This window comes from Salvelinus namaycush, chromosome 6 (genome assembly GCF_016432855.1).
Source record: "Salvelinus namaycush isolate Seneca chromosome 6, SaNama_1.0, whole genome shotgun sequence".
NCBI lineage: Eukaryota > Metazoa > Chordata > Actinopteri > Salmoniformes > Salmonidae > Salvelinus > Salvelinus namaycush.
In genome coordinates, this window is record NC_052312.1 from 24,954,609 (window position 1) to 24,980,345 (window position 25,737).

Below are 25,737 nucleotides of genomic sequence, written 5' to 3' on the forward strand. Positions count from 1 at the left end.
TTGACATCGTGGGAAAATCAAAAGAAACCAGCCAAGACAAAAAATTGTAGACCTCCACAAGTCTGGTTCATCCTTGGGAGCAATTTCGAAATGCCTGAAGGTACCACGTTCATCTGTACAAACAATAGTACGCAAGTATAAACACCATGGGACCACGCAGCCGTCATACCGCTCAGGAAGGAGACGCGTTCTGTCTCCTAGAGATTAACGTTTTTTGGTGTGAAAAGTGCAAATCAATCCCAGAACCACAGCAAAGGACCTTTTGAAGATGCTGGAGGAAACAGGTACAAAAGTATCTATATCCACAATAAAACGAGTCCTATATCAACATAACCTGAAAGGCTGCTCAGCAAGGAAGAAGCCACTGCTCCAAAACCACGATAAAAAAGCCAGACTATGGTTTGCAACTGCACATGGGGACAAAGATCGTAACCTTTGAGAAATGTCCTGAAACAAAAATAGAACTGTTTGGCCATAATGACCATTGTTATGTTTGGAGGAAAAAGGGGGAGGCTTGGAAGCTGAAGAACATCATCCCTACCGTGAAGCATGGGGGTGGCAGCATCATGTTGTGGGGGTGCTTTGCTGCAGGAGGGGCTGGTGCACTTCACAAAATAGATGGCATCATGAGGTAGGAAAATTATGTGGATATATTGAAGCATCACTTCAAGACATCAGTCAGGAAGTTAAAGCTTGGTCGCAAATGGGTCTTCCAAATGGACAATGACCCCAAGCATACTTCCAAAGTTGTGGAAAAATGGCTTAAGGACAACAAAGTCAAGGTATTGGAGTGGCCATCAAAAAGCCCTGACCTCAATCCCATAGAAAATTTGTGGGTAGAACTGAAAAAGCAAGTGCGAGCAAGGAGGCCTACTACAAACCTGATTCCGTTACACCAGCTCTGTCAGGAGGAATGGGCAAAAATTCACCCAACTTATTGTGGGAAGCTTGTGGAAGGCTACCCAAAACGTTCGACTCAAGTTAAACAATTTAAAGGCAATGCTACCAAATACTAATTGAGTGTATGTAAACTTCTGACCCACTGGTAATGTGATGAAAGAAATAAAAGCTTAAATAAATCATTCTCTACTATTATTCTGACATTTCACATTCTTAAAATAAAGTGGTGATCCTACCTGACCTAAGACAGGGAATTTTTACTAGGATTAAATGTCAGGAATTGTGGAAAAACTGAGTTTAAATGTATTTGTCTTAGGTGTATGAAAAAAAACGTATAAATACAGTTGATGTCGGTTAGTTTACATACACCTTAGCCAAATACATTTTTCCTCCAAACAGTTATATTTTTGTTTCATCAGACCAGAGGACATTTCTCCAAAAAGTACAAAAACAAACGTAGTCTGGCTTTTTTATGGCGGTTTTGGAGCAATGGCTTCTTCCTTGCTGAGCGACCTTTCAGGTTATGTCGATATTGGACTTGTTTTACTGTGGATATAGATACTTTTGTACCCATTTCCTCCAGGATCTCCACAAGGTCCTTTGCTGTTGTTCTGGGATTGATTTGCACTTTTTGCACCAAAGTACGTTCATCTCAAGGAGACGGAAAGCGTCTCCTTCCTGAGCGGTATGACGTCTGCGTGGTCCCATGGTGTTTATACTTGCGTACTATTGTTTGTACAGATCAATGTGGTACCTTCAGGCATTTGAAAATTGCTCCCAAGGATGAATCAGACTTGTGGCGGTCTACAATTTTTTGTCTTGGCTGATTTCTTTTGATTTTCCCATGATGTCAAACAAAGAGGCACCGAGTTTGAAGGTAGGCCTTGAAATCCATCCACAGGTACACCTCCAATTGACTCAAATTATGTCAATTAGCCTATCAGAAGCTTCTAAAGCTTTTCTGGAAATGTCCAAGCTGTTTAAAGGCACAGTCAACTTAGTGTATGTAAACTTCTGACCCATTGGTATTGTGATACAGTGAATTAATCTGTCTGTAAACAATTGTTGGAAAAATTACTTGTGTCATGCACAAAGTAGATGTCCTAACCGACTTGCCAAAACTATAGTTTGTTAACAAGAAATTTGTGGATGTCACGACTTCTACCGAGGGTAACTCCTCTCCCTGTTCGGGCGGCACTCGGCGCTCGGTGTCGCCGGTTTACTAGCCGCCACCGATCCCTTTTTCCTTTTCTGGTTGTTTTGTCTGTGTTACTTTTCACACCTGGTTTCAATTGCGTTTATTTCTGTGTGTATATAGGGCACCTGTTACCTGCCTTATTTCGTGCGGGATTAAGCTTGTGGGTATTTTGCGCTCGTTTATCGTTGATGTTTCTTGTTCTCGTTATTACGCACGTGTAGTTTATTTTCGGAACTGAGTTTGTTCCTCCGTGCGTTTGGCACGAGTTTCTGTTTTGTTTTCACTATTTAGGCACTGTGATCTGTGGGACCTTATATAGACAGATCTGTGCCAATTTTGTATTGGTGGACTATGTATAATTAATTATTATATTAAACACGCTTCTCAGTAATCCCTGCTCTCCTGCGCCTGACTCCTACACCTCTCACCGAGACGCACGTTATCACAGTGGAGTGGTTGAAAAACGAGTTTTAATGACTCCAACATAAGTGTATGTAAACTTCCGACTTCAACTGTGTATGTATACATACATATATATATTTATTAATTTCTTCTTTGTCAGAATGCAGGAAGACTTCTTCCCCCACCACATCCCTCCTCAAATAATTCAATAAGTAGGCTAGACAGTCAGAATTTTTCACATTTATTATTAGCTATTAATACATGCATACTTTGCCTACAGTTTGTTTCGTGTAATACAGAAATTCTCTCTCAAGATACCCAAATTCTTTACAAGCAGTTTCTTACCAAAATTCTATACAATTTCATTTAAAACACAGAATGTTAGTTATATACAGCTTTAGAGACACTGAGTTAAATTGACTTGGTTTGAGTTATATTGACTTCGGCTACTAATGACACCTTATTCTCCATATATGCTAGTGCACTAGTTGTAGTACAAAGTAATATTTAATCAAAAGTAGTGCACTCCATGGACAATATGGTATAATTTGAGACTGGGCCTTAGCAGTTGTATATTTACCATGTTGGCACTAATAGTTCCAAGACATTCTAGTTTAGAATGCAAATTATAACTTTGTTGTCATGAAACTACAATATTTGCTGCAATTTTTTTGTAATCACATTCCAGTTGTTCTTATGTACTGTTTATTGAGGATAGAAGTTGTCCATAGTTTAAGATCTAGGATCAGCATAGCCTCCCCAACCCTTACCATTAGGGGCAAACCACAAAACTGACATTACATCAGTGTTTATGATTCAACTTACTCATACTGTATTTATGTTCAGTTGGGATATATTTTAAAGGTGCTATGTCCCTTTTCATTTGCTTCTTATCCCGTGTCACGTTGAAACAACGCAAAATAAAGTATTTTCAATGTGTGTCTTTTCTCAATGTCTTTCTTTCTTCATTTTAAAACCTGTACTTATTAAAAGCCTTATGATCAGGGATCATCCCTGATTATAGTTTGGTTGCAAACTCATTTTGCCCTAGGGGCCACATGAAATCATTTCAGGGGGGCACATTTGTCTCGTGGGCCAGGAGTTTGATACCCCTGCACTAAAACCACTGAGCAAATACAGAATTAACAGACAAATAAAGTCTGCAAAGTCTAGTGGTTTGAATTGTTGTTTAAACGTTGTTGAGACGACGCGAGTAACGTTAGATGAGTTAGCTAGGCAGCTGTACAATGCTACTTCATATAGCAAACAAAAAGCTGAGGCTTGAGTATAGATATAATGAACCTTGTCTAATATTGAGACTGATTATTACACACAATTCATTACCCACAATTCCACATGCCCTGAAAAAATGTGCACTTGAAAATACGTCAACTCACTGCATCATACTGAACTAGTATGTCCGTTCACTCCCATACAGAGTAATTGTTGCTGATACAAACCTATATAGTTTTATTACTATCTTAAAACATTAATTTTAAAACTTGTGTTAAAGTGTAAAGCCATATTTAAAAGCACTGCACACTGGTATTTTATTTTATGAGCTGGGTTTTGTTTTATGAGTTTGTTGTTGTTTACAAGTGGAGAGGAGGTGGGTGGTGTTGAGTTAAGAGGGATCCTATGCAGTTCCACACACTATGGTATCCCAGGGTGCATCACACCCACACCCCTCATGTGTTGCAGTGACAATCCACCGGAACATTGTCTGTCTGTCTTCTAGAATTAGCGTTATCGAGGGCAACTATCTGAACTTTCTGATGCTTAGTGTTAGTTGCTATGGGTACATATTTGCATATTTATGTGCCATATAAAATAAATAACTGAATGAATAACTAAATTAAACATGAATGTGTCACTCACATTTTATCTCCCTTCCTCACTTGTTCTCCTATGTATTTACAATGAATCCCTTCCCTCCATTTCGGACCATTTCATTTAGTTTATTTAAGCAAAGGGAAGTTGAGTTCTAGCTTTGTGTAGTGTTGTACTGTACAGTTGTGGCCAAAAGTTTTGAGAATGACACAAATATAAATTTTCACGAAGTCTGCTGCCTCTGTGTCTTTAGATATTTTTGTCAGATGTTACTATTGAATACTGAAGTATAATTACAAGCATTTCATAAGTGTCAAAGGCTTTTATTGACAATTACATGAAGTTGATGCAAAGAGTCAACATTTGCAGTGTTGACCCTTCTTTTTCAAGACCTCTGCAATCCGTCCTGGCATGCTGTCAATTAACTTCTGGGCCACATCCTGACTGATGGCAGCACATTCTTGCATAATCAATTCTTGGAGTTAGTCAGAATTTGTGGGTTTTTGTTTGTCCACCCGCCTCTTGAGGATTGACCACAAGTTCTCAAGGGGATTAAGGTCTGGGGAGTTTCCTGGCCATGGACCCAAAATATCGATGTTTTGTTCACCGAGCCACTTAGTTATCACTTTTGCCTTATGGCAAGGTGCTCCATCATGCTGGAAAAGGCATTGTTTGTCACCAAACTGTTCCTGGATGGTTGGGAGAAGTTGCTCTCGGAGGATGTGTTGGTACCATTCTTTATTCATGGCTGTGTTTAGGCAAAATTGTGAGTGAGCCCACTCCCTTGGCTGAGAAGAAACCCCACACATGAATAGTTTCAGGATGCTTTACTGTTGGCATGACACAGGACTGATGGTAGCGCTCACCTTGTCTTCTCCGGACAAGCTTTTTTCCGGATGACCCAAACAATCGGAAAGGGGATTCATCAGAGAAAATGACTTTACCCCAGTCCTCAGCAGTCCAATCCCTGTACCTTTTGCAGGATATCAGTCTGTCCCTGATATTTTTCCTGGAGAGAAGTGGCTTCTTTGCTGCCCTTCTTGACACCAGGCCATCCTCCAAAAGTCTTCGCCTCACTGTGCGTGCAGATGCACTCACACCTGCCTGCTGCCATTCCTGAGCAAGCGCTGTACTGGTGGTGCCCCGATCCAGCAGCTGAATCAACCTTAGGAGACGGTCCTGGCGCTTGCTGGACTTTCTTGGGCGCCCTGAAGCCTTCTTCACAACAATTGAACCGCTCTCCTTGAAGTTCTTGATGATCCGATAAATGGTTGATTTAGGTGCAATCTTACTGGCAGCAATATCCTTGCCTGTGAAGCCCTTTTTGTGCAAAGCAATGATGACGGCACATGTTTCCTTGCAGGTAACCATGGTTGACAGAGGAAGAACAATGATTCCAAGCACCACCCTCCTTTTTAAGCTTCCAGTCTGTTATTCGAACTCAATCAGCATGACAGAGTGATCTTCAGCCTTGTCCTCATCAACACTCACACCTGTGTTAACGAGAGAGTCACTGACATGATGTCAGCTGGTCCTTTTGTGGCAGGGCTGAAATGCAGTAGAAATGTTTTTTTTGGGATTCAGTTCATTTGCATGGCAAAGAGGGACTTTGCAATTAATTGCAATTCATCTGATCACTCTTCATAACATTCTGGAGTATATGCAAATTGCCATCATACAAACTGAGGCAAGCAGACTGAAAATTAATATTTGTGTCATTCTCAAAACTTTTGGCCACGACTGCACACTGGTATGTACTGCAGTCCTCTACTATAGCATTGCTTGATTGATTGTGTTATAGTGCTTGAGTAGAAGTCATACAGTGTGTTTAGCAATACTACTCAAGCAAACGACAATGTGCTAGAGTGGGTGAGTTAGGTAGGTTGGGGGTGGGTCTATCCCTTTAAAGTCTGTGTGTGTGTGGTGGGCAACAGAAATTGAATTCAATCATTTTGAATAAAGTTTTGAACACCCTTTCCTCACAAGCACCTCCACTTGACCCCTAACACTTGTCCCCTTTAACCTATTGACCCCTGACCCATTTCAGTCGGACCACTCTCCGTTGTCCTCCCCGCCGGAGTCGGAATCTGATTCACTGTACTCGACGGCGATGCGACGTGATAGGATGGTGGCCACGTCGTTTCCAACTGGCTCTCTCTTCGCTTCCTGCTCTCTCTGTTCCTGGACCTTCCTCAACTGGATACCTGGAAGATGGAAGGAGGGAAGGTTTGAAGGAGGGATGGAGGGAGTGAGGGGTTAGATAGATACATACATATGAAGCTCTGTGTGTGTGTGTGTGTGTAACAGCATTGCTTCCGTTCCTGTGCCTCACTGGGCTTGAACCAGAGATCCTCTGAACACATCGACAGCGTGTCACCCACAGAAGCAGCCTTACCTGTTGCAAAATTCCTGTAACTTTCAGAAAGTTGCTAGGTTTTCCCCCCCCTCACAATTCTGTGAATCTTTCAACCAGAATTTCTGGAAAACCTGGGAATTTTGCAACCCTACAGTCCACCAAAGCAATGCTTCTAAGGGGAATGATCTCCTTCTAGGTCTCATCACAAAAGGGAAGATACAAACACACAGCTAACTAGTGTTGTCACGATACCAGAATTTTGACTTCGATACCGATAATACCGATACCAGGTTTAGTATCACGATACTCAATACCATCATGATACTCGATACAGATAAACAGAAACTCAGCTACTGCTCTGTTCAATCGTTGGTAATCTTTTGAGTTCAATATCATTACATTATACAGTTATGTCAATATTTCAGACAGCCATGTACACATTAATTCACCAATTATACAATTCTGCAATCAATCTTACTACATAACGGTCATTTATTTATTTGAATGGTAAATCTCTATTGATAAACTGGGTAAATCAAGGGGCTGCAGATGACAAAATCTGTTTCCCATTCATTTGGGACTTATTTTATTGTACTGATCAACAACGTTTTCATAGAGGAAGCAATTTCTTATTTCAGAAAAGTGTGCGGTGTCTCTTTAAGACCCAGTGTTGAGCTTATTTAAGAGGCACATGCACTCAAGTCAGTTGGAGGGAGAGAAATGATGCGAGGGAGGCGATGTGAATGAATAAAGTTGTTGGTGACAATCAGCTTTGAAATCAGTATAATTTACATTATGGTTTGCATATTATGACAAACAAAGCTAGCAAGGAATGTTAGCCTACAATGCTGGAAGCTACCGGTATCTTCTTGCATTGTAAAGTGTTCTAGCCTTTATAGACATTGTTTTGCGAACAGTAATAAACATTTTCAGCATTTCTACATGCCGTGATGCATTATCCAAGTGTGATAACATTCTGTGCAGCATAAGTGGGGAGCCAACATGATGCAGTCCAGACTCCCAGTGAGTGCAGTGGTTCCTCAGGACAGGCTAGAGCTAGCAATGAGTAAGTGGAGCAGGCACGATGCAGGCACAGTGCTCTGCCGCTATAAAGGACATCGGCTGCGCTGATAGACAGACTTGATCCTCTAAATAAGTATACAACGTGACACATTTGACATAAGTACCGAAAGTAACAGAAATTCTAGTACTGAACCGGTTTTCATGTTCTAGTATCAACAAAGTACCGAAGTTTCAGTATATCGTGCAACACTACCGAAAACTAGCTAGCCATTTCACATACGCTAAATGTACTCATTCACAAGTGGATACATATGTATCCATCCACACACACACGCACACACATACCCTCTATCGGTCTCACCTCTGCGTATGGCTGCCAGCAGTTCACTGCGAGCATTGCTGATCGGAAGCACACCTAAGCACACACACACACACACACACACACACACACACACACACACACACACACACACACACACACACACACACACACACACACACACACACACACGAAAACAAACTTAAACAAGAAAAAAAAAAACACACATACATAAACACCTCCCCACACACACACCCCCCCCACCCCCCCAAACTTTCTCACCTCTACGTATAGCAGCCAACAGGTCGCTGCGAGCGTCGCTTATCGGAATCATCGGCATCTGGCCCTTCCTGGTGGCAGGAGCTTCTCCAACAATGGCGTGAGCCAGAGACAGGATATGGGAGGGGGGTAGACCAGGTGGGGGAGGAGGAGGGGCAGCGGGAGGGGCACCGGAGGGGGTGTGAGAGGGGGAGGGGACATAGTTGGCAGGGGGGGCGGGGGGAGTAGGGGAGGGACTGTAAGGGTGGGACATGACCGCCACGGCCCCGGGGGGAAGAATGGGGGAGGAGGAGGTGGAGTCGAAGGCAGTCTGTGCGGACGGGATGAGGGGGGGCGGGGGGGGGGGGGGGGCAGGGGGGGTGAAGTACTCGGGGATGGCTGATGGCTGGCCGCTAAGGTGGGAGGAGGAGAAAGACAGAAAGAGAGAGAGATAAAAAGAACACAATCAGACACGAATTGGCAACAGTGGGCAAATCTGTTGGCTCGATCAAACCTCTTAAGACTAAAATCAAATTAAATGTTATGTCAAATGTCAGTGTCAAAGATATTCTTCTAGAATTACAAAGGCTTCGAGAATTAGAATTCCTAGAATCGACATTCACAGTCAATTTAGTGTTCGGTGATTCTATTTCTATGTGGTGTTCTTACCCATATGCCCTGTAGTCCTTGACAGACAGCTGCCGTGGCCCATTGAGTGCTCCCCCCTCAGAGGAGGCGGGGGATGCGTGGGGGTGCTGAGTGCGCCCCAGAGAGGTGATATGTCGTCCCCCAGCGACTATACCAGAGGGGAGGTTAGGTCGAGGGTACCCACCCCTGTCTAAGGACTGGCTCTGTGGTGTCTGGGTGAGGTGGGGGACACTGTCGATGGGGTGGGGGGCGGAGGGGGGCTGGGAGGGGTGGTTAGGGCTGGACGGGTAGGAGAGCTCACCCATGTCTGATGCCACAGACCTAGGAGAGGAGAGGGAGGGTGAGGGGTCATTTATTTTACCCAGCAGAGGGCAGAAGAGAGCTAGGCTGTGCTTTAGCACACTGAAGACTGGCCAGTCACTGAACAATTCATGACATGTGTACATTACATTCGGAAATATTCAGACCCATGACATTTTCCACATCTTGTTACGTTACAGCCTTATTCAATTTTTTAAAAAATAGTTTCCCCCCCATTAAATCTACACACAATACCCCATAATAACGAAGTAAAAACAGGTTCAGATATTTCTGCTAATTTATTAAAAATAATTAAGTGAAATATCACATTTACATGAGTACTCAGACCCTTTACTAAGTAATTTGTTGAAGCACCGTTGGCAGCGATTACAGACTTCAGTCTTCTTGGGTATGACGATACAAGCTTGGCACACCTGTATTTGGGGAGCTTCTCCCATTCTTCTCTGCAGATCCTCTCCAGCTTGGTCAGGTTGGATGGGGAGCGTCGCTGCACAGCTATTTTCAGGTCTCTCCAGAGATGTTCATCCGGGTTCAAGTCTGGGCTCTGGCTGGGCCTCTAAAGGACATTCAGAGATTTGTCCCGAAGCCACTCCTGCGGTGTCTTAACTGTGTGCTTAGGGTCGTTGTCCTGTTCGAAGATGAACCTTCGCCCCAGTCAGAGGTCCTGAGTGCTGTGGAGCAGGTTTTCATCAAGAATCTCTTTGTACTTTGCTCCATTCATCTTTGCCTCAATCCTGACTAGCCTCCCAGTCCCTGCTGCTGAAAAATATCCCCACATCATGATGCTGCCACCACCTTGCTTCATTGTAGGGATGGTGCCAGGTTTCCTCCAGACGTGATGCTTGGCATTCAGGCCAAAGAGTTCAATGTTGGTTTCATCAGACCAGAAAATCTAGTTTCTCATGGTCTGAGAATCCTTTTGGCAAACTCTAAGCGGGCTGTCATGTGCCTTTTACTGAGGAGTGGCTTCCGTCTGGCCACTCTACCATAAAGGCCTGATTTGGTGATGTGCTGAAGAGATGGTTGTCCTTCTGGAAGGTTCTCCCATCTCCACAGAGGAATTCCGGAGCTCTGCCAGTGACCATCAGGTTCTTGGTCACCTCCCTGACCAAGGCCCTTCTCACCCAATTGCTCAGTTTGGCCGGGCGGCCAGCTCTAGCAAGAGTCTTGGTGGTTTCCACTTATGGAGGCCACTGTGTTCTTGAGGACCTTGAATGCTGCAGACATTTTTGATATCCTTCCCCAGATCTGTGTCTCGACACAATCCTGTCTCCAAGCTCTACGGACAATTCCTTCGACCTCATGACTTTGTTTTTGCTCTGACATGCACTGCAACTGTGCGACCTTAAATAGGCAGGTTTGTGCCTTTCCAAATAATGTCCAATCAAATGAATTTACCACTGGTGGACTCCAAGTTGTAGAAACGTCTCAAGGATGATCAATGGAAACAGGATGCACCTGAGCTCAACGTCAGGTCTGAATACTTATCTAAAGAGGCCAGTTTTATTGCTTCTTTAATCAGAACAGTTTTCAGCTGTGCTAACATAATTACAAAAGGGTTTCCTAAAGATCAATGAGCAATGAGCCTTTTAAAATGATAAACTTGGATTAGCTAACACAACGTGCCACTGGAACACAGGAGTGATGGTTGCTGATAATGGGACTCTACGCCTATGTAGCTAGTCCATACAAAAACTGCCGGTTCCAGCAACAATAGTCATTTACAACATTAACAATGTCTACACTGTATTTCTGATCAATTTGATGTTATTTTAAAGTACAATTTGCTTTTCTCTCAAAAACAAGGACAAACTGTCTGTCTGACCCCAAACTGTCTGTCTGTCCCTTATTTAGACTAGTTGAGTATCTGGAGCATCAGCATAGATCTGGTACAACACTGTGTACTACTCCCTTCACAGAACAGCCCAAACTGGCTCTAACCAGAATAGAAAGAGGAGTGGGAGGCCCCGGTGCACAACTGAGCAAGACGACAAGTACATTAGAGTGTCTTCTTGAGAAACAGACGTGTCACAAGTCCTCAACTGGCGGCTTCATTAAATAGGACCTGCAAAACACGTCAACAGTGAAGAGGCGACTCCGGGATGCTGGCCTTCTAGGCAGAGTTGCAAAGAAAAAGCCATGTTGACTGTCCAATAAAAATAAAATATTAAGATGGGCAAAAGAACACAGACAATGGACAGAGGAACTCTGCCTAAAAGGCCAGCATCCCGGAGTCGCCTCTTCAAGCAACAAAATCCCCAAGAATCACTGTGAAAGAATTGCAGGTCTTGGTGGCGTCTTGGGGTCACCAGGTTTCAAAAAGCACCATCAGACGCCACCTCCACAACCACAGGCTCTTTGGAAGGGTTGCCAGAAGAAAGCCCTTTCTGACCTCCAGACACAGAAGCAAGCGCTTGGAGTTTGCCAAACGTCATTTAAATTATGACTGGAAGAAGGTGCTCTGGTCAGATGAGACCAAAATTGAACGTTTTGGTCAGATACAGCATCGGCATGTTTGGCGTTGAAACAGAGATGCATACAAGGAGAGGCACCTCATACCCACGGTGAAATATGGTGGTGGGTCAGTGATGTTTTGGGGCTGTTATAATTCCAGAGGTCCAGGGGCACTGGTTAAGATTGATGGCATAATGAATTATCGGGCAACAACTATCAGGCAATTTTGGCTGACAATCTGGTTGCCTCTGCCAGAAGGCTGGGACTTGGCCGTAGGTGGACTTTCCAACAAGACAATGACCCAAAACATAACTCAATCTATACAGAAATGGTTCAGTGACAACAAAATCCATGGCCATCTCAGTCGCCGGATCTCAATCCAATAGAAAACCTGTAGGCTGAGTTGAAGAGGGCAGTTGATAAGCGCAAACCGGAGAATGTGAAAGATCTTGAAAGGATCTGTATAGAGGAATGGTCCAAAATCCCTCCAAATGTGTTCCTTAACCTTGTCAAACATCACAGGAAAAGACTCCACGCTGTTATCCTTGCCAGAGGTGGTTGCACTAAGTACTAAATGATGAGTGCCAATAATTATGAAAACCTTGATTTTGGTGAAATGTATTTTGTATTAAATAATTGTATGATTTTGGTTGGTTCCATTGAAACATGAATAAAGTACATTATTTCTCACATGTTGGTATTTTGAGTTTCTCTCTATAATTATATTGTTTATATTATTTAAAGTATTGTTTGTAAATTGCCAGTCAGGGGTGCCATTAATTTTGAAGCCCACAGTATATACAGTACCAGTAAAAAGTTTGGACAACTAGGGTTGGTATACAGAAGATAGCCCTATTTTCTAAAAGACCAAGTCCATATTATGGCAAGAACAGCTCAAAAAAGCAAAAGAGAAATGCGGAAAAAAATCAAGAACTTTGAACGTTTTTCAAGTGCACTCGCAAAAACCATCAAGCGCTATGATGAAACTTGCTCTCATGAGGACCGCCACAGGAAAGGAAGACCCAGAGTTACCTCTGCTGCTGAGGATAAGTTCATTAGAGTTTACGAGCCTCAGAAATTGCAGCCCAAATAAATGCTTCAGAGTTCAAGTAACGGAAACATCTCAACATCACCTGTTCAGAAAAGACTGCATGAATCAGGCCTTCATGGAATAATTGCTACAAAAAAACCACAACTAAAGGAAACCAATAAGAAAAATAGACTTCCTTGGGCCAAGAAACACAAGCAATGGACATTAGACCAATGGCAATCTGTCCTTTGGTCTGATGAGACCAAATTTTCGATTTTTGGTTCCAATCGCCATGTCTTTGTGAGTGACCGGATGATCTCTGCATGTGTGGTTACCACCGTGAAGCATGGAGGAGGAGGAGGTGTGATGGCGTGGGGATCCTTTGATGGTGACATTGTCAGTGATTTATTTAGAATTCAAGGCACACTTAACCAGCATGGCTACCACAGTATTCTGCAGCGATACGCCATCCCATCTGGTTTGCGCTTAGTGGGACTATCATTTGTTTTTCAACAGGACAATGACCCAACACACCTCCAAGCTGTGTAAGGGCAATTTGGCTAAGACGTAGAAGGATGGAGTGCTGCATAAGATGACCTGGCCTCCACAATCACCCACCTTCAACCCAATTGAGATGGTTTGGGATGAGTTGGACCGCAGAGTGAAGGAAAAGCAGCCAACAAGTGCTCAGCATAATTAGGAACTCCTTAAAGACTGTTGGACAAGCATTCCTTATGAGGCTGGTTGAGAGAATTTAGGGTAATGTAGGGAATGTAAACATTATATGCCACTTAATATAATGTTTACATACCCTACATTATTCATCTCATATATATATATATATATATACTGTACTCTATACCATCTACTGCATCTTGCCTATGCCGTTCTGTACCATCACTCATTCATATATTTTTATGTACATATTCTTCATCCCTTTACACTTGTGTGAATAAGGTAGTTGTTGTGAAATTGTTAGGTTCGATTACTCGTTGGTTATTACTGCATTGTCGGAACTAGAAGCACAAGCATTTGGCTACACTCGCATTAACATCTGCTAACCATGTGTATGTGACAAATACAATTTGATTTGATTTGAGAATGCCAAGAGTATGCAAAGCTGTCATCAAGGCAAAGGGTTGCTATTTGAAGAATCTCAAATCTAAAATCAATTTTGATTTGTTTAACACTTTTTTGGTTTCAACATGATTCCATGTGTGTTATATAATAGTTGATGTTTTCACCACTATTCTACAATGTAGAAAAAAATAAAGAAAATGGTGGTGAATGAATAGGTGTGTCCAAACTTTTGACTGGTACAATACAGTTGAAGTCGAAAGTTTACATAAACTGAGTTTAAATGTATTTGGCTAAGGTGTATCACAATTCCTGACATTTAATCCTAGTAAAAATTCCCTGTTTTAGGTCAATTAGAATCACCACTTTATTTTAAGAATGTGAAATGTCAGAATAATAGTAGAGAAAATGATTTATTTCATATTTTATTTCTTTCATCATATTCCCAGTGGGTCAGAAGTTTGGTAGCATGGCCTTTAAAATGTTTAGCTTGGGTCAAACGTTTTGAGTAGCCTTCCACAAGCTTCCCACAATAAGTTGGGTGAATTTTGGCCCATTCCTCCTGACAGAGCTGGTGTAACCCAGTCAGGTTTGTAGTAGGCCTCCTTGCTCACACACGCTTTTTCAGTTCTGCCAACAAATTTTCTATGGGATTGAGGTCAGGGCTTTGTGATGGCCACTCCAATACCTTGGACTTTGTTGTCCTTAAGCCATATTGCCACAACTTTGGAAGTATGCTTGGGGCCATTGTCCATTTGGAAGACCCAAGCTTTAACTTCCTGACTGATGTCTTGAGATGATGCTTCAATATATCCACATAATTTTCCATCCTCATGATGCCATCTATTTTGTGAAGTGCACCAGTCCCTCCTGCAGCAAAGCACCCCCACAACATGATGCTGCCACCCCCCGTGCTTCAGGTTTGGGATGGTGTTCTTCAGCTTGCAAGCATCCCCCTTTTTCCTCCAAACATAACGATGGTCATTATGGCCAAACAGTTGTATTTTTGTTTCATCAGACCAGAGGACATTTCTCAAAAAGTTACGACCTTTGTCCCCATGTGCAGTTGCAAACCGTAGTCTGGCTTTTTTATGGCAGGTTTGGAGCAGTGGCTTGCTGAGCGGCATTTCAGGTTACGTCGATATAGGACTCGTTTTACTGTGGATATAGATTATTTTGTACCCGTTTCCTCCAGCATCTTCACAAGGTCCTTTGCTGTTGTTCTGGGATTGATTTGCACTTTTAGCACCAAAGTACGTTCATCTCTAGGAGACAGAACGCGTCTCCTTCCTGTACTATTGTTTGTACAGATGAATGTGGTACCTTCAGGCGTTTGGAAATTGCTCCCAAGGATGTACCCGAGTTGTGGAGGTCTACAATTATTTTTCGGAGGTCTTGGCTGATTTCTTTTGATTTTCCCATGATGTCAAACAAAGAGGCACTGAGTTTGAAGGTAGGCTTTGAACTACATCCACAGGTACACCTCCAATTGACTCAAATGATGTCAATTAGCCTATCAGAAGCTTCTTAAGCCATGACAACACAATTTTCCAAGTTGTTTAAAGGCACAGTCAACTTAGTGTATGTAAACTTCTAACCCACTGGAATTGTGATACAGCGAATTATAATTGAAATAATCTGTCTGTAAACAATTGTTGGAAAAATTACTTGTGTCATGCACAAACCGACTTGCCAAAACTATAGTTTGTTAACAAGAAATTTGTCGAGTGGTTGAAAAACGAGTTTTAATTACTCCAATATAAGTGTATGTAAACTTCCGACTTCAACTGTAAATTAATTATATATATTATTATATTATATATATATGTTTTGTCATATATAAATGTGCAAACATTTCCAAAAACCTGTGCTTGATTTATCATAATGTGGTATTGTGTGTAGATGGACAAGAAAAGAACATTATGTTATCCATTTTATAATAAGGCTGTAACGTAACAAAATGTGGAAAAATAACAATTAATTGATTCTGGGCTCACCTGTTATCGGGTGATAGCGACCCCTCGGAGGACATTCCGTGATAGGGTGAGGGGGTTAGTCTGGTATCGGGGCGGAACTCCTTGTCATAAGCCATCATATTCCACTCCTGTCTGCGATTACGGGCCTTACGAACCTTCTTCACCTCCCTCCCCGGGTCCTCTACCTGTTTGTGTTGCTCCTGATAGAGTGACGGAGGGGAGTGGAGGAAGGAGAGACAAACAAACAAATACAAAGGGCTACATTTATTATGGATAGTATTCTCTTCACACAGGGGCAAACAGAGAGAGCAAGAGCCATTCCACCATTTTCGCACACCGTCGACCAGCAGAATTCACCCAGTCCCACTATAAGCCAAACTTTTAAGCAATGTTAAGCAATATAAAACATAATCAACACAACATAAAACAGTCCCAAACATAGACGGATGGGTATTAGGGACCAGTTTGGTGGAGGGACAGAGATGGGAGGAGGACACACAGACGGAGGGGTCTGGGAGCTGGGAGGAGACCGGAACGTAGAGGTGGCGTCTTAAGGAGCTGGGCGGAGACATGCACAGGGGACATAGGGAACAGGGATGTAGAAGACATTGAACACGCTGGGACACTGGACAAGGGACAGTGAGACATAGCAGTGGACAGGGGGAAACCAGGGGGACACCCAGGAGGAAACAAGGACGGGGGACACGGGAACATAGCTGTGGATGTGGCGGTCTTACGGAGCTGGGTAGTGGGCTGCGAGGTGGAGCCTGTCTGCTGTGGGGTCTACCCTGGTCAGAGTGGGTCGGACAGCTGGTCTGGATGGAGAGACGTGGAGATAGAGAGCTCTAACACATTAGATATACTATGGTTATACAAAATGGGAGAGACAGAGTAGGGGAAAAGAGAGGGGGAGAGGAGGAAAGTCTACTGGTGAAAGTCTGGAGGTTTACAGGGGCGATAGTGGCACGGGGGAGTAGAAGCAGAGTGAGGGAGAAGATGGGACAGAAGACAGGAGGGGGACAGAAAGGCGGGATATACAGTGCATTTGGAAATTGTTCAGACCACGACTTTTTTCACATTTTGTTATGTTACAGTCTTATTCTAAAATGTATTAAATAGATTTTTTTCCTCATCAATCGACATACAATACCCCATAAAGACATCACAAAAATAGGTTTTCAGACATTTTAGCACATTTATTAAGAATATAAAACTGAAATATAACATTTACATAAGTATTCAGACCCTTCACTCAGTACTTTCAATCAATCAATCAAGTTTATTTTATATAGCCCTTCGTACATCAGCTAATATCTCGAAGTGCTGTACAGAGACCCAGCCTAAAACCCCAAACAGCTAGAATGCAGGTGTAGAAGCACGGTGGCTAGGAAAAACTCCCTAGAAAGGCCGCAATTATTTGGCGGCAATTATAGCCTAGAGGCAGCAATTATAGCCTAGAGACTCTTGGGTATGACGCTACAAGATTGGCACACCTGTATTTGGGAAGCTTCTCCCATTCTTCTCTGCAGATCCTCTCAAGCTCTGTCAGGTTGGATGGGGAGCGTCTTTGCACAGTTATTTTCAGGTCTCCCCAGAGATGTTTGATACGGGTTCAAGTCAGAGACTTATCCCGAAGCCACTCCTACATTGTCTTGGCTGTGTGCTTAGTGTTGTTGTCCCGTTGGAAGGTGAACCTTTGCCCCCAGTCAGGCGTCCTGAGCACTCTGGGGGAAATTTTCATCAAGGATCTCGCATTACTCTGCTCCATTCATCTTTCCCTCAATCCTGACTAGTTTCCCAGTCCCTACCGCTGAAAAACATCCCCACAGCATGATGCTGCCACCACCATGCTTCACGGTAGGGATTGTGCCAGGTTTCCTCCAGACGTGCCGCTTGGCATTCAGGCCAACAAGTTCAATCTTGGTTTCATCAGACCAAAGAAACTTGTTTCTTTCTCATGGTGCCTTTTGGTAAAACTCCAAGCGTGCTGTCATGTACCTTTTACTGAGGAGTGGCTTCCGTCTAGCCACTCTACCATAACGGCCTGATTGGTGGAGTGCTGAAGAGATGGTTGTCCTTCTGGAAGGTAATCCCATCTCCACAGAGGAACTCTGGAGCTGTGTCAGATTGACCATCGGGTTCTTGGTCACCTCCAGCCAGCTCTTAGGAATAGTCTTGGTGGTTCCAAAATTCTTCCATTTAAGAATGATGGAGGCCAATGTGTTCTTGGGGACCTTCAATGCTGGATAATTTTTTGGGTACCCTTCCCCAGATCTGTGCCTCGACACAATCCTGTCTCGGAGCTCTACGGACAATTCCTTCGAACTCACGGCTTGGTTTTAGCTCTGACATGTACTGTCAACTGTGGGACCTTATATAGACAGGCGCTTGCCTTTCAAAATCATGTCCAATCAATTTAATTTACCACAGGTGGACTCCAATCACGTTGTAGAAACTTCTCAAGGATGATCAATGGAAACAGGATGCACCTGAGCTCAATTTCGAGTCTCATAGCAAAGGGTCTGAATTCTTACGTAAATAAGGTATTCCTGTTTTTTGTTGTTAATACATTTGCAAACATTTCTAAAAAACTTTTTTCACTTTGTCATTATGGGGTATTGCGTGTAGATTGATGAGGAAAATAAACAATTTAATCAATTTTATTATAAAGCTGTTGTGTGTGTGTATATATATATATATATATTTATTAGAGGTCGACCGATTAATCGGAATGGCCGAATAATTAGGGCCGATTTCAAGTTTTCATAACAATCGGTAATCGGCATTTTTGGACACCGATTATGGCCGATTACATTGCACTCCACAAGGAGACTGCGTGGCAGGCTGACTACCTGGTATGCGAGTGCAGCAAGGAGCCAAGGTAAGGTGCTAGCTAGCATTAAACTTATCTTATAAAAAACAATCAATCTTAACATAATCACTAGTTAACTACACATGGTTGATGATATTACTAATTTATCTAGCGTGTCCTGCGTAGCATATAATTGATGCAGTGCCTGTTATTTTATCATTGAATCACAGCCTACTTCGCCAAATGGGTGATTTAACAAGCGCATTCGCGAAAAAAGCACTGTCGTTGCACCAATGTGTACCTAACCATAAACATCAATGCCTTTCTTAAAATCAATACACAACTATATATTTTTAAACCTGCATATTTAGTTAATATTGCCTGCTTACATTAATTTATTTTAACTAGGGAAATTGTGTCACTTCTCTTGCGTTCTGTGCAACAGAGTCAGGGTATATGCAGCAGTTTGGGCCGCCTGGCTCGTTGCGAACTGTGTGAAGACCATTTCTTCCTAACCAAGACAGCCAACTTTGCCAAACGGGGGATGATTTAACAAAAGCGCATTTGCGAAAAAAGCACAATCGTTACACGAATGTACCTAACCATAAACATCAATGCCTTAAAATCAATACACAGAAGTATATATTTTTAAACCTGCATATTTAGTTAAAAGAAATTCATGTTAGCAATATTAACTAGGCAAACTGTGTCACTTCTCTTGCGTTCATTGCACGCAGAGTCAGGGTATATGCAACAGTTTGGGCCGCCTGGCTCGTTGCGAACTAATTTGCCAGAATTTTACATAATTATGACGTAACATTGAAGGTTGTGCAATGTAACAGCAATATTTAGACTTATGGATGCCACCCGTTAGATAAATTACGGAACGGTTCCGTTTTTCACTGAAAGAATAAATGTTTTGTTTTCAAAATTATAGTTTATGGATTTGACCATATTAATGACATAAGGATCGTATTTCTGTGTGTTATTATAATTAAGTCTATGATTTGATAGAGCAGTCTGACTGAGCGGTGGTAGGCAGCAACAAGCTCGTAAGCATTCATTCAAACAGCACTTTCGTGCGTGTGCCAGCAGCTCTACGCAATGACTTCAAGCCTATCAACTCCCGAGATTAGGCTGGCAATACTAAAGTACCTATTAGAACATCCAATAGTCAAAGGTATATGAAATACATATGGTATAGAGAGAAATAGTCCTATAATAACTACAACCTAAAACTTCTTACCTGGGAATATTGAAGACTCATGTTAAAAGGAACCACCAGCTTTCATATGTTCTCATGTTCTGAGCAAGGAACTTAAACGTTAGCTTTTTTACATGGCACATATTACACTTTTACTTTCTTCTCCAACACTTTGTTTTTGCATTATTTAAACCAAATTGAACATGTTTCATTATTTATTTCAGACTAAATTGATTTTATTGATGTATTATATTAAGTTAAAATAAACGTGTTCATTGAGTATTGTTGTAATTGTCATTATTCCAAATATATATATATATATATATATTTATAAAAATCGGCCGATTAATCGGTATTGGCTTTGGTCCTCCAATAATCGGTATCGGCATTGAAAAAAATCATAATCGGTCGACCTCTAATATATATATATATAGACCATGACAGTTTACAATCTAAGGTCACACCAAGTAATTTAGTCTCCTCAACTTGTTCAACACCAACACCATTCATCACCCGATTCAGCTGAGGACAAGAGCTTAGGGAATGATTTGTACCAAATACAATGCTCTTTTAGAGATGTTTAGGATCAGTTTATTACTGGCCACCTCTTTCAAAACTGATTGATGAGGATTTTTTGTTGTTGTAATGCATTTTAGAATAAGGCTGTAACATAAAAAAATGTGGAAAAGGTCAAGCGGCCTGAATACTTTCCGAATGCACTTTAGATGTCCGAGAGAGGAGTTATAACTGAAGTTGTCTTTAGACAGCAAGAGGGGTTGTGTTTCTCAGGGAATGGGAAGTAGAGAGGGTGTGGTTGAGTTCAACACACACAGTCCGGATTATAACGCAGCAAAGCAAATGGAATGTGAGATAAAGACAGAATGATAAACAGAAGCATGTGGACATGCAAAGAACATAGCAGTGAAGCAGACATTCTCTCTTTCCCCATCCAAACATACAGTATAGTAAAGTTCAGCACATCCTCACACACACTGGAGTGACTCTAGTGACAGAAGTTGACTTGACATGTTTGAACACAATCCCTGTCGGCAACTACCAGAGGCACAGAGCGAAAGAGAGGGAAAGAGGCGGTGACAGAGAGAATAAAGAGACCGAGCACACACGCACCTGCATACTTGCACACACATATATATACACACACCCACCTTCTGTCGTCTCTTCTCCTTCCTCTTGTCCTCCGTGGCCTGCAGCATCTTTTCTTTCCACAGCATGAAGAAGTAGGAGGGGTCTGTGTAGAACTTCAACGCATCCTTCTTATCATCCCTGGAGAGAGGGATGGAGATAGAGAGAGAGAGAGAGAAGGGAGGAAGAGAGAGATTGAAATGGGTCAGGTGCATTGCATCTTTTGCATTAGTCATTCACAGTGTTGGGTCAGTGACGTGCCTTTCTCAGCATCAGACTGGGATTTCACAGCAATGGTGAGGATGATCTTACCTGTATGCTTTCAGAGAGGTGGTGGTTTAACTGGCCTACAGGCTGAGTATACTGAGGTACTGACCTATAGAGGCGGAGTATGTTGATAGGTGGAGGTTTGTCACAGCGATGGTAGTCACTACCACAGGGTTGGGGACAGAGGTCTAACTAACCAATAGGAGATAAGTCAAAATGAGGGGCGGTGTACAAAACAAATTAATCAGCCATTGGATAATCTCTAACCAATCAGAGTATCAAAGCCAATGATGATACGCCAGGCCGGCTCTGGCCCAACCCATCGGTTTCTGGGACCAATTCAAATGGTCGCAATGGGTTTGCATTCTACAAGACGTCGGGGAGGAAAGCAAATCCAGACTCATTGTGGAGAAGAAATGCTGGTGGGTGTGGTGTTTGGCCAGATCGATGTGGATGGGTAGTCAGGCTAGAAGATAAGTATACTAAAAAAGGTACTAACCTATAGGTACTGAGTATGTTGAGAGGTGGAGGTTTGTCACAGCGATGGTACATCTCTACCACAGGGTTGGGGACTGAGGTCCGTGAGACCACCTGTTGGTCCTGGATGGTACTGCTCTTAAACGCTTTACGCATGTTGATGTCCTGCAGAGAGACTGGAGAAGACAGACAGACACACACAAAACCATCAGCACGTTAATGGTGTATATGAATGAATTATATTTTCGTGTCAAATCGCCAATTGGCATCCCATCCCTTAAGGGATTAATTGACACAAACATTACAATAATTCACTATGGTAATTAAATGATCATTCTCCTCTCCGGTGTTCTCTGCATTGTGCACCGCATAAAGAGGGAAAAAAAGGTAGGGTTAAAAATCAATACATAATAGTAAATTACATCCCTAGAGCAGTAAAATAACATACATACAGAACCAGTCAAAAGTTTGGACACGCCTACTCATTCAAGGGTTTTCTTTATTTTTACTATTTTCTACATTGTAGAATAATAGTGAAGACATCAAAACTATAAAATAACACATATGGAATCATGTAGTAAGCAAGAAAAAGTGATAAACAGATTCTTCAAAGTAGCCAGCCTTAGCCTTGATGGCAGCTTTGCACACCTCTTGGCATTTTCTCAACCAGCTTCACCTGGAATGCTACTCCAACAGTCTTGAATGAGTTCCCACATATGCTAAGCACTTGTTGGATGCTTTTCCTTCACACTGCGGTCCAACTCAACCCAAACCATCTCAATTGGGTTGAGGTCGGGTGATTGTGGAGACCAGGTCATCTGATGCAGCACTCCATCACTATCCTTCTTGGCCAAATAGCCCTTAGACAGCCTGGAGGTGTGTTGGGTCATTGTCCTGTTGAAAAACAAATGATAGTCCCACTAAGCGCAAACCAGATGGGATGGCATATCTCTGCAGAATGATGTGGCAGCCATGCTGATTAAGTATGTCTTGAATTATTTTTTTAAATCACGGACAGTGTCACCAGCAAAGCACACCCACACCATCACACCATCACCTCCTTCATGCTTCACGGTGTGAACCACACATGCGGAGATCATCCGTTCACCTACTCGGAGTCTCAAAGACACGGAGGTTGGAACAAAAAACTAAAATGTGGACTAATCAGACCACAGGACAAATTTCCACTGGTCTAATGTCCATTGCGCATGTTTCTTGGCCCAAGCAAGTCTCTTCTTCTTATTGGTGTCCTTTAGTAGTGGTTTCTTTGCAGCAATTCGACCATGAAGACCTGATTCACGCAGTCTCCTCTGAACAGTTGATATTGAGATATGTCTGTTACTTGAACTCTGTGAAGCATTTATTTGGTCTACAATTTCTGAGGCTGGTAAACTCTCAGGGATGCAAACTGGCGAGGGCCCAAAAAGGTGACACTTACTGTATATTCTCTGCACTGAAACATGCTAAACAATCCCTGCTAGGGAGAAATGCAGGTTAACTAATTAAACAAAGAATATGATCTACATGATCAGTCTCTGTGTGTAAAATAAAAAGTGGTTAATGTGAACGTAACTCACAGCTAAAAAATTTAAAGAAAGCAATTCAATGTTATTTGTTGCCTAGACTTGCAAATGACACTCAGGTCTTGAGAAAAAAAACAATACACTAATATTGCTGTTAGCCATGACAGCCTTTATAATAGAATGCTTGTGACCAAACACATAAATATTGCACTTGGGGAGAAAAAAAAATCTTAAAGTAGAAATAGAATGAAACAAACAGGCATTCTATTTTTGCTATATTATAGTGGCCACTATAGACATCGATCAAGTTCACAAAAAATGATAATCCCACTCGCTCACACACACACGTTACTGTCAAGTTCAACACAACAGAAACAATATATTTGGGCTACACAGCACATTAAACAATTTCTACAAAATGTGCCATCAAAAGTGAGAAAGCGGGAAAGTGTGTGATGTTCCTTTCACCTCTATTGGCATCCAGCTTAAGCCAGGCCAAGCTCCAGCTACACTTGATCACTCAATCCACTTGTTTAACTTCTCTAGGATAGGGGGCAGCATTTTCACTTTGGATGAATAGCGTGCTCAGAGTGAACTGCCTCCTACTCTGTCCCAGATGCTAATATATGCATATTATTATTACTATTGGATATAAAACACTCTGAAGTTTCTAAAACTGTTTGAATGATGTCTGTGAGCATAACAGAACTCATATGGCAGGCAAAAACCTGAGAAAAAATCCAAACAGGAAGTGAGAATTCTGAGGCTGGTCGATTTTCAACTCATCGCCTATTGAAATCCGAGTGGGATATGTATCTGTTTGCACTTCCTACGCCTTCCACTAGATGTCAACAGTCTGTAGAACGTTGAATGAAGCTTCTACTGTGATGTGGGGCCGGATGGGAGCTGTTTGAGTCAGTGGTCTTGCAGAGAGCCAGTTCCTGGTCATGCGCATTCCACATGATATCGACTTGCGTTCCACTACTTCTATAGACACAAAGGAATTCTCCGGTTGGAACATTATTTAATATTTATGATAACAACATCCTAAAGATTGATTCTCTACTTAGTTTGACAAGTTTATTCAACCTGTAATATAACTTTTTGAAGTTTTCGTCCGATGTTCGCCTGGATCTGAGCAAGCGTTTGGATATGTGTACTATACGCGCTAACAAAAGTAGCTACTTGGACATAAATAATGGACATTATCGAACAAAACAACGATTTATTGTGGAACTAGGATTCCTGGGAGTGCATTCTGATGAAGATCATCAAAGGTAAGGGAATATTTATGATGTAATTTCTGTTGACTCCAACATGGCGGAGAAATATTGTTTCTATCTGAGCGCCGTCTCAGATTATTGCATGGTTTGCTTTTTCCGTAATTTTTTTTTGAAATCTGACACAGCGGTTGCATTAAGAACAAGTGTATCTTTAATTCTATGCAAAACATGTATCTTTCATCAAAGTTTATGATGAGTATTTCTGTTATTTGATGTGGCTCTCTGCAATTTCTCCGGATATTGTGAAGGCATTTCTGAACATGGCGCCAATGTTAACTGAGATTTTTGGATATAAATATGCACAATATCGAACAAAACATACATGTATTGTGTAACATGATGTCCTATGAGTGTCATCTGATGAAGAGGTTAGTCATTCATTTTATCTCTATTTCTGCTTTTTGTGACTCCTATCTTTGGCTGGGAAAATGGCTGTTTTTCTGTGTACTGACCTAACATAATCGTTTGGTGTGCTTTCGCCGTAAATCCTTTCTGAAATCAGACATGTTGGCTGGATCCACAACAAGTGTAGCTTTAAATTGGTGTATTTCATGTGTGATTTCACGAAAGTTAGATTTTTATAGTAATTTATTTGAATTTGGCGCTCTGCATTTTTACTGGCTTTTGGCCAAGTGGGACGTTAGCGTCCCACATATCCCAGAGAAGTTAAACAATTTAAAAAGCAATGCTACCATATACTAATTGAATCCATGTAAACGTCTGACCCACTGGGAATGTGATGAAAGAAATAAAAGCTGAAATAAATCACTACTATTATTCTGACATTTCACATTCTTAAAATAGTGGTGATCCTATTTGACCTAAAACAGGGATTATTTTACTAGGATTAAATGTCAGGAATTGTGAAAAACTGAGTTAAATGTATTTGGCTAAGGTGTATGTAAACTTCCGACTTCAACTGTACACACACACACATACACACGCAAGAAAAAGTATATGAACCCTTTGGAATTACCTGGATTTTTGCATAAATTGGTCATCAAATTTGATAATCGAAGTCACAACAATAGACAAACAGTGTGCTTAAACTAATAACACAAATTTTATTTTTCTTGTCTATACTGAATACATCATTTAAACATTCACAGTGTAGGTTGGGAAAAGTATGTGAACCCCTAGGCTAATGACTTCTCCAAAGGCTAATTGGAGTCAGGAGTCAGCTTACCTGGAGTCCAATCAATGAGACGAGATTGGAGATGTTGGTTAGAGCTGCCC

General features: G+C 41.9%; 1 protein-coding gene across 3 annotated transcripts in view; it reads right to left on the reverse strand.

The window, feature by feature from the left end:
- Positions 1–5,974: 5,974 nt before the first annotated feature.
- The window catches only part of zgc:109889 (uncharacterized protein LOC553542 homolog), a 67,532-nt gene continuing 47,769 nt past the window's right edge, over positions 5,975–25,737 (reverse strand). Inside the window, exons 4-11 of one of the 3 annotated variants that reach the window (XM_038996267.1) lie at positions 21,718–21,871; positions 20,975–21,092; positions 16,530–16,607; positions 15,814–15,992; positions 8,956–9,255; positions 8,311–8,699; positions 8,071–8,124; positions 5,975–6,534 (exon numbers count right to left, since the gene is read on the reverse strand). In XM_038996267.1, the coding sequence (XP_038852195.1) occupies positions 6,374–6,534; positions 8,071–8,124; positions 8,311–8,699; positions 8,956–9,255; positions 15,814–15,992; positions 16,530–16,607; positions 20,975–21,092; positions 21,718–21,871 (1,433 nt within the window). In that variant the 3' untranslated portion in view covers positions 5,975–6,373. The remainder of the gene's footprint in view (positions 6,535–8,070; positions 8,125–8,310; positions 8,700–8,955; positions 9,256–15,813; positions 15,993–16,529; positions 16,608–20,974; positions 21,093–21,717; positions 21,872–25,737) is intronic. The other 2 variants (XM_038996268.1, XM_038996269.1) reach the window with 2 other exon arrangements.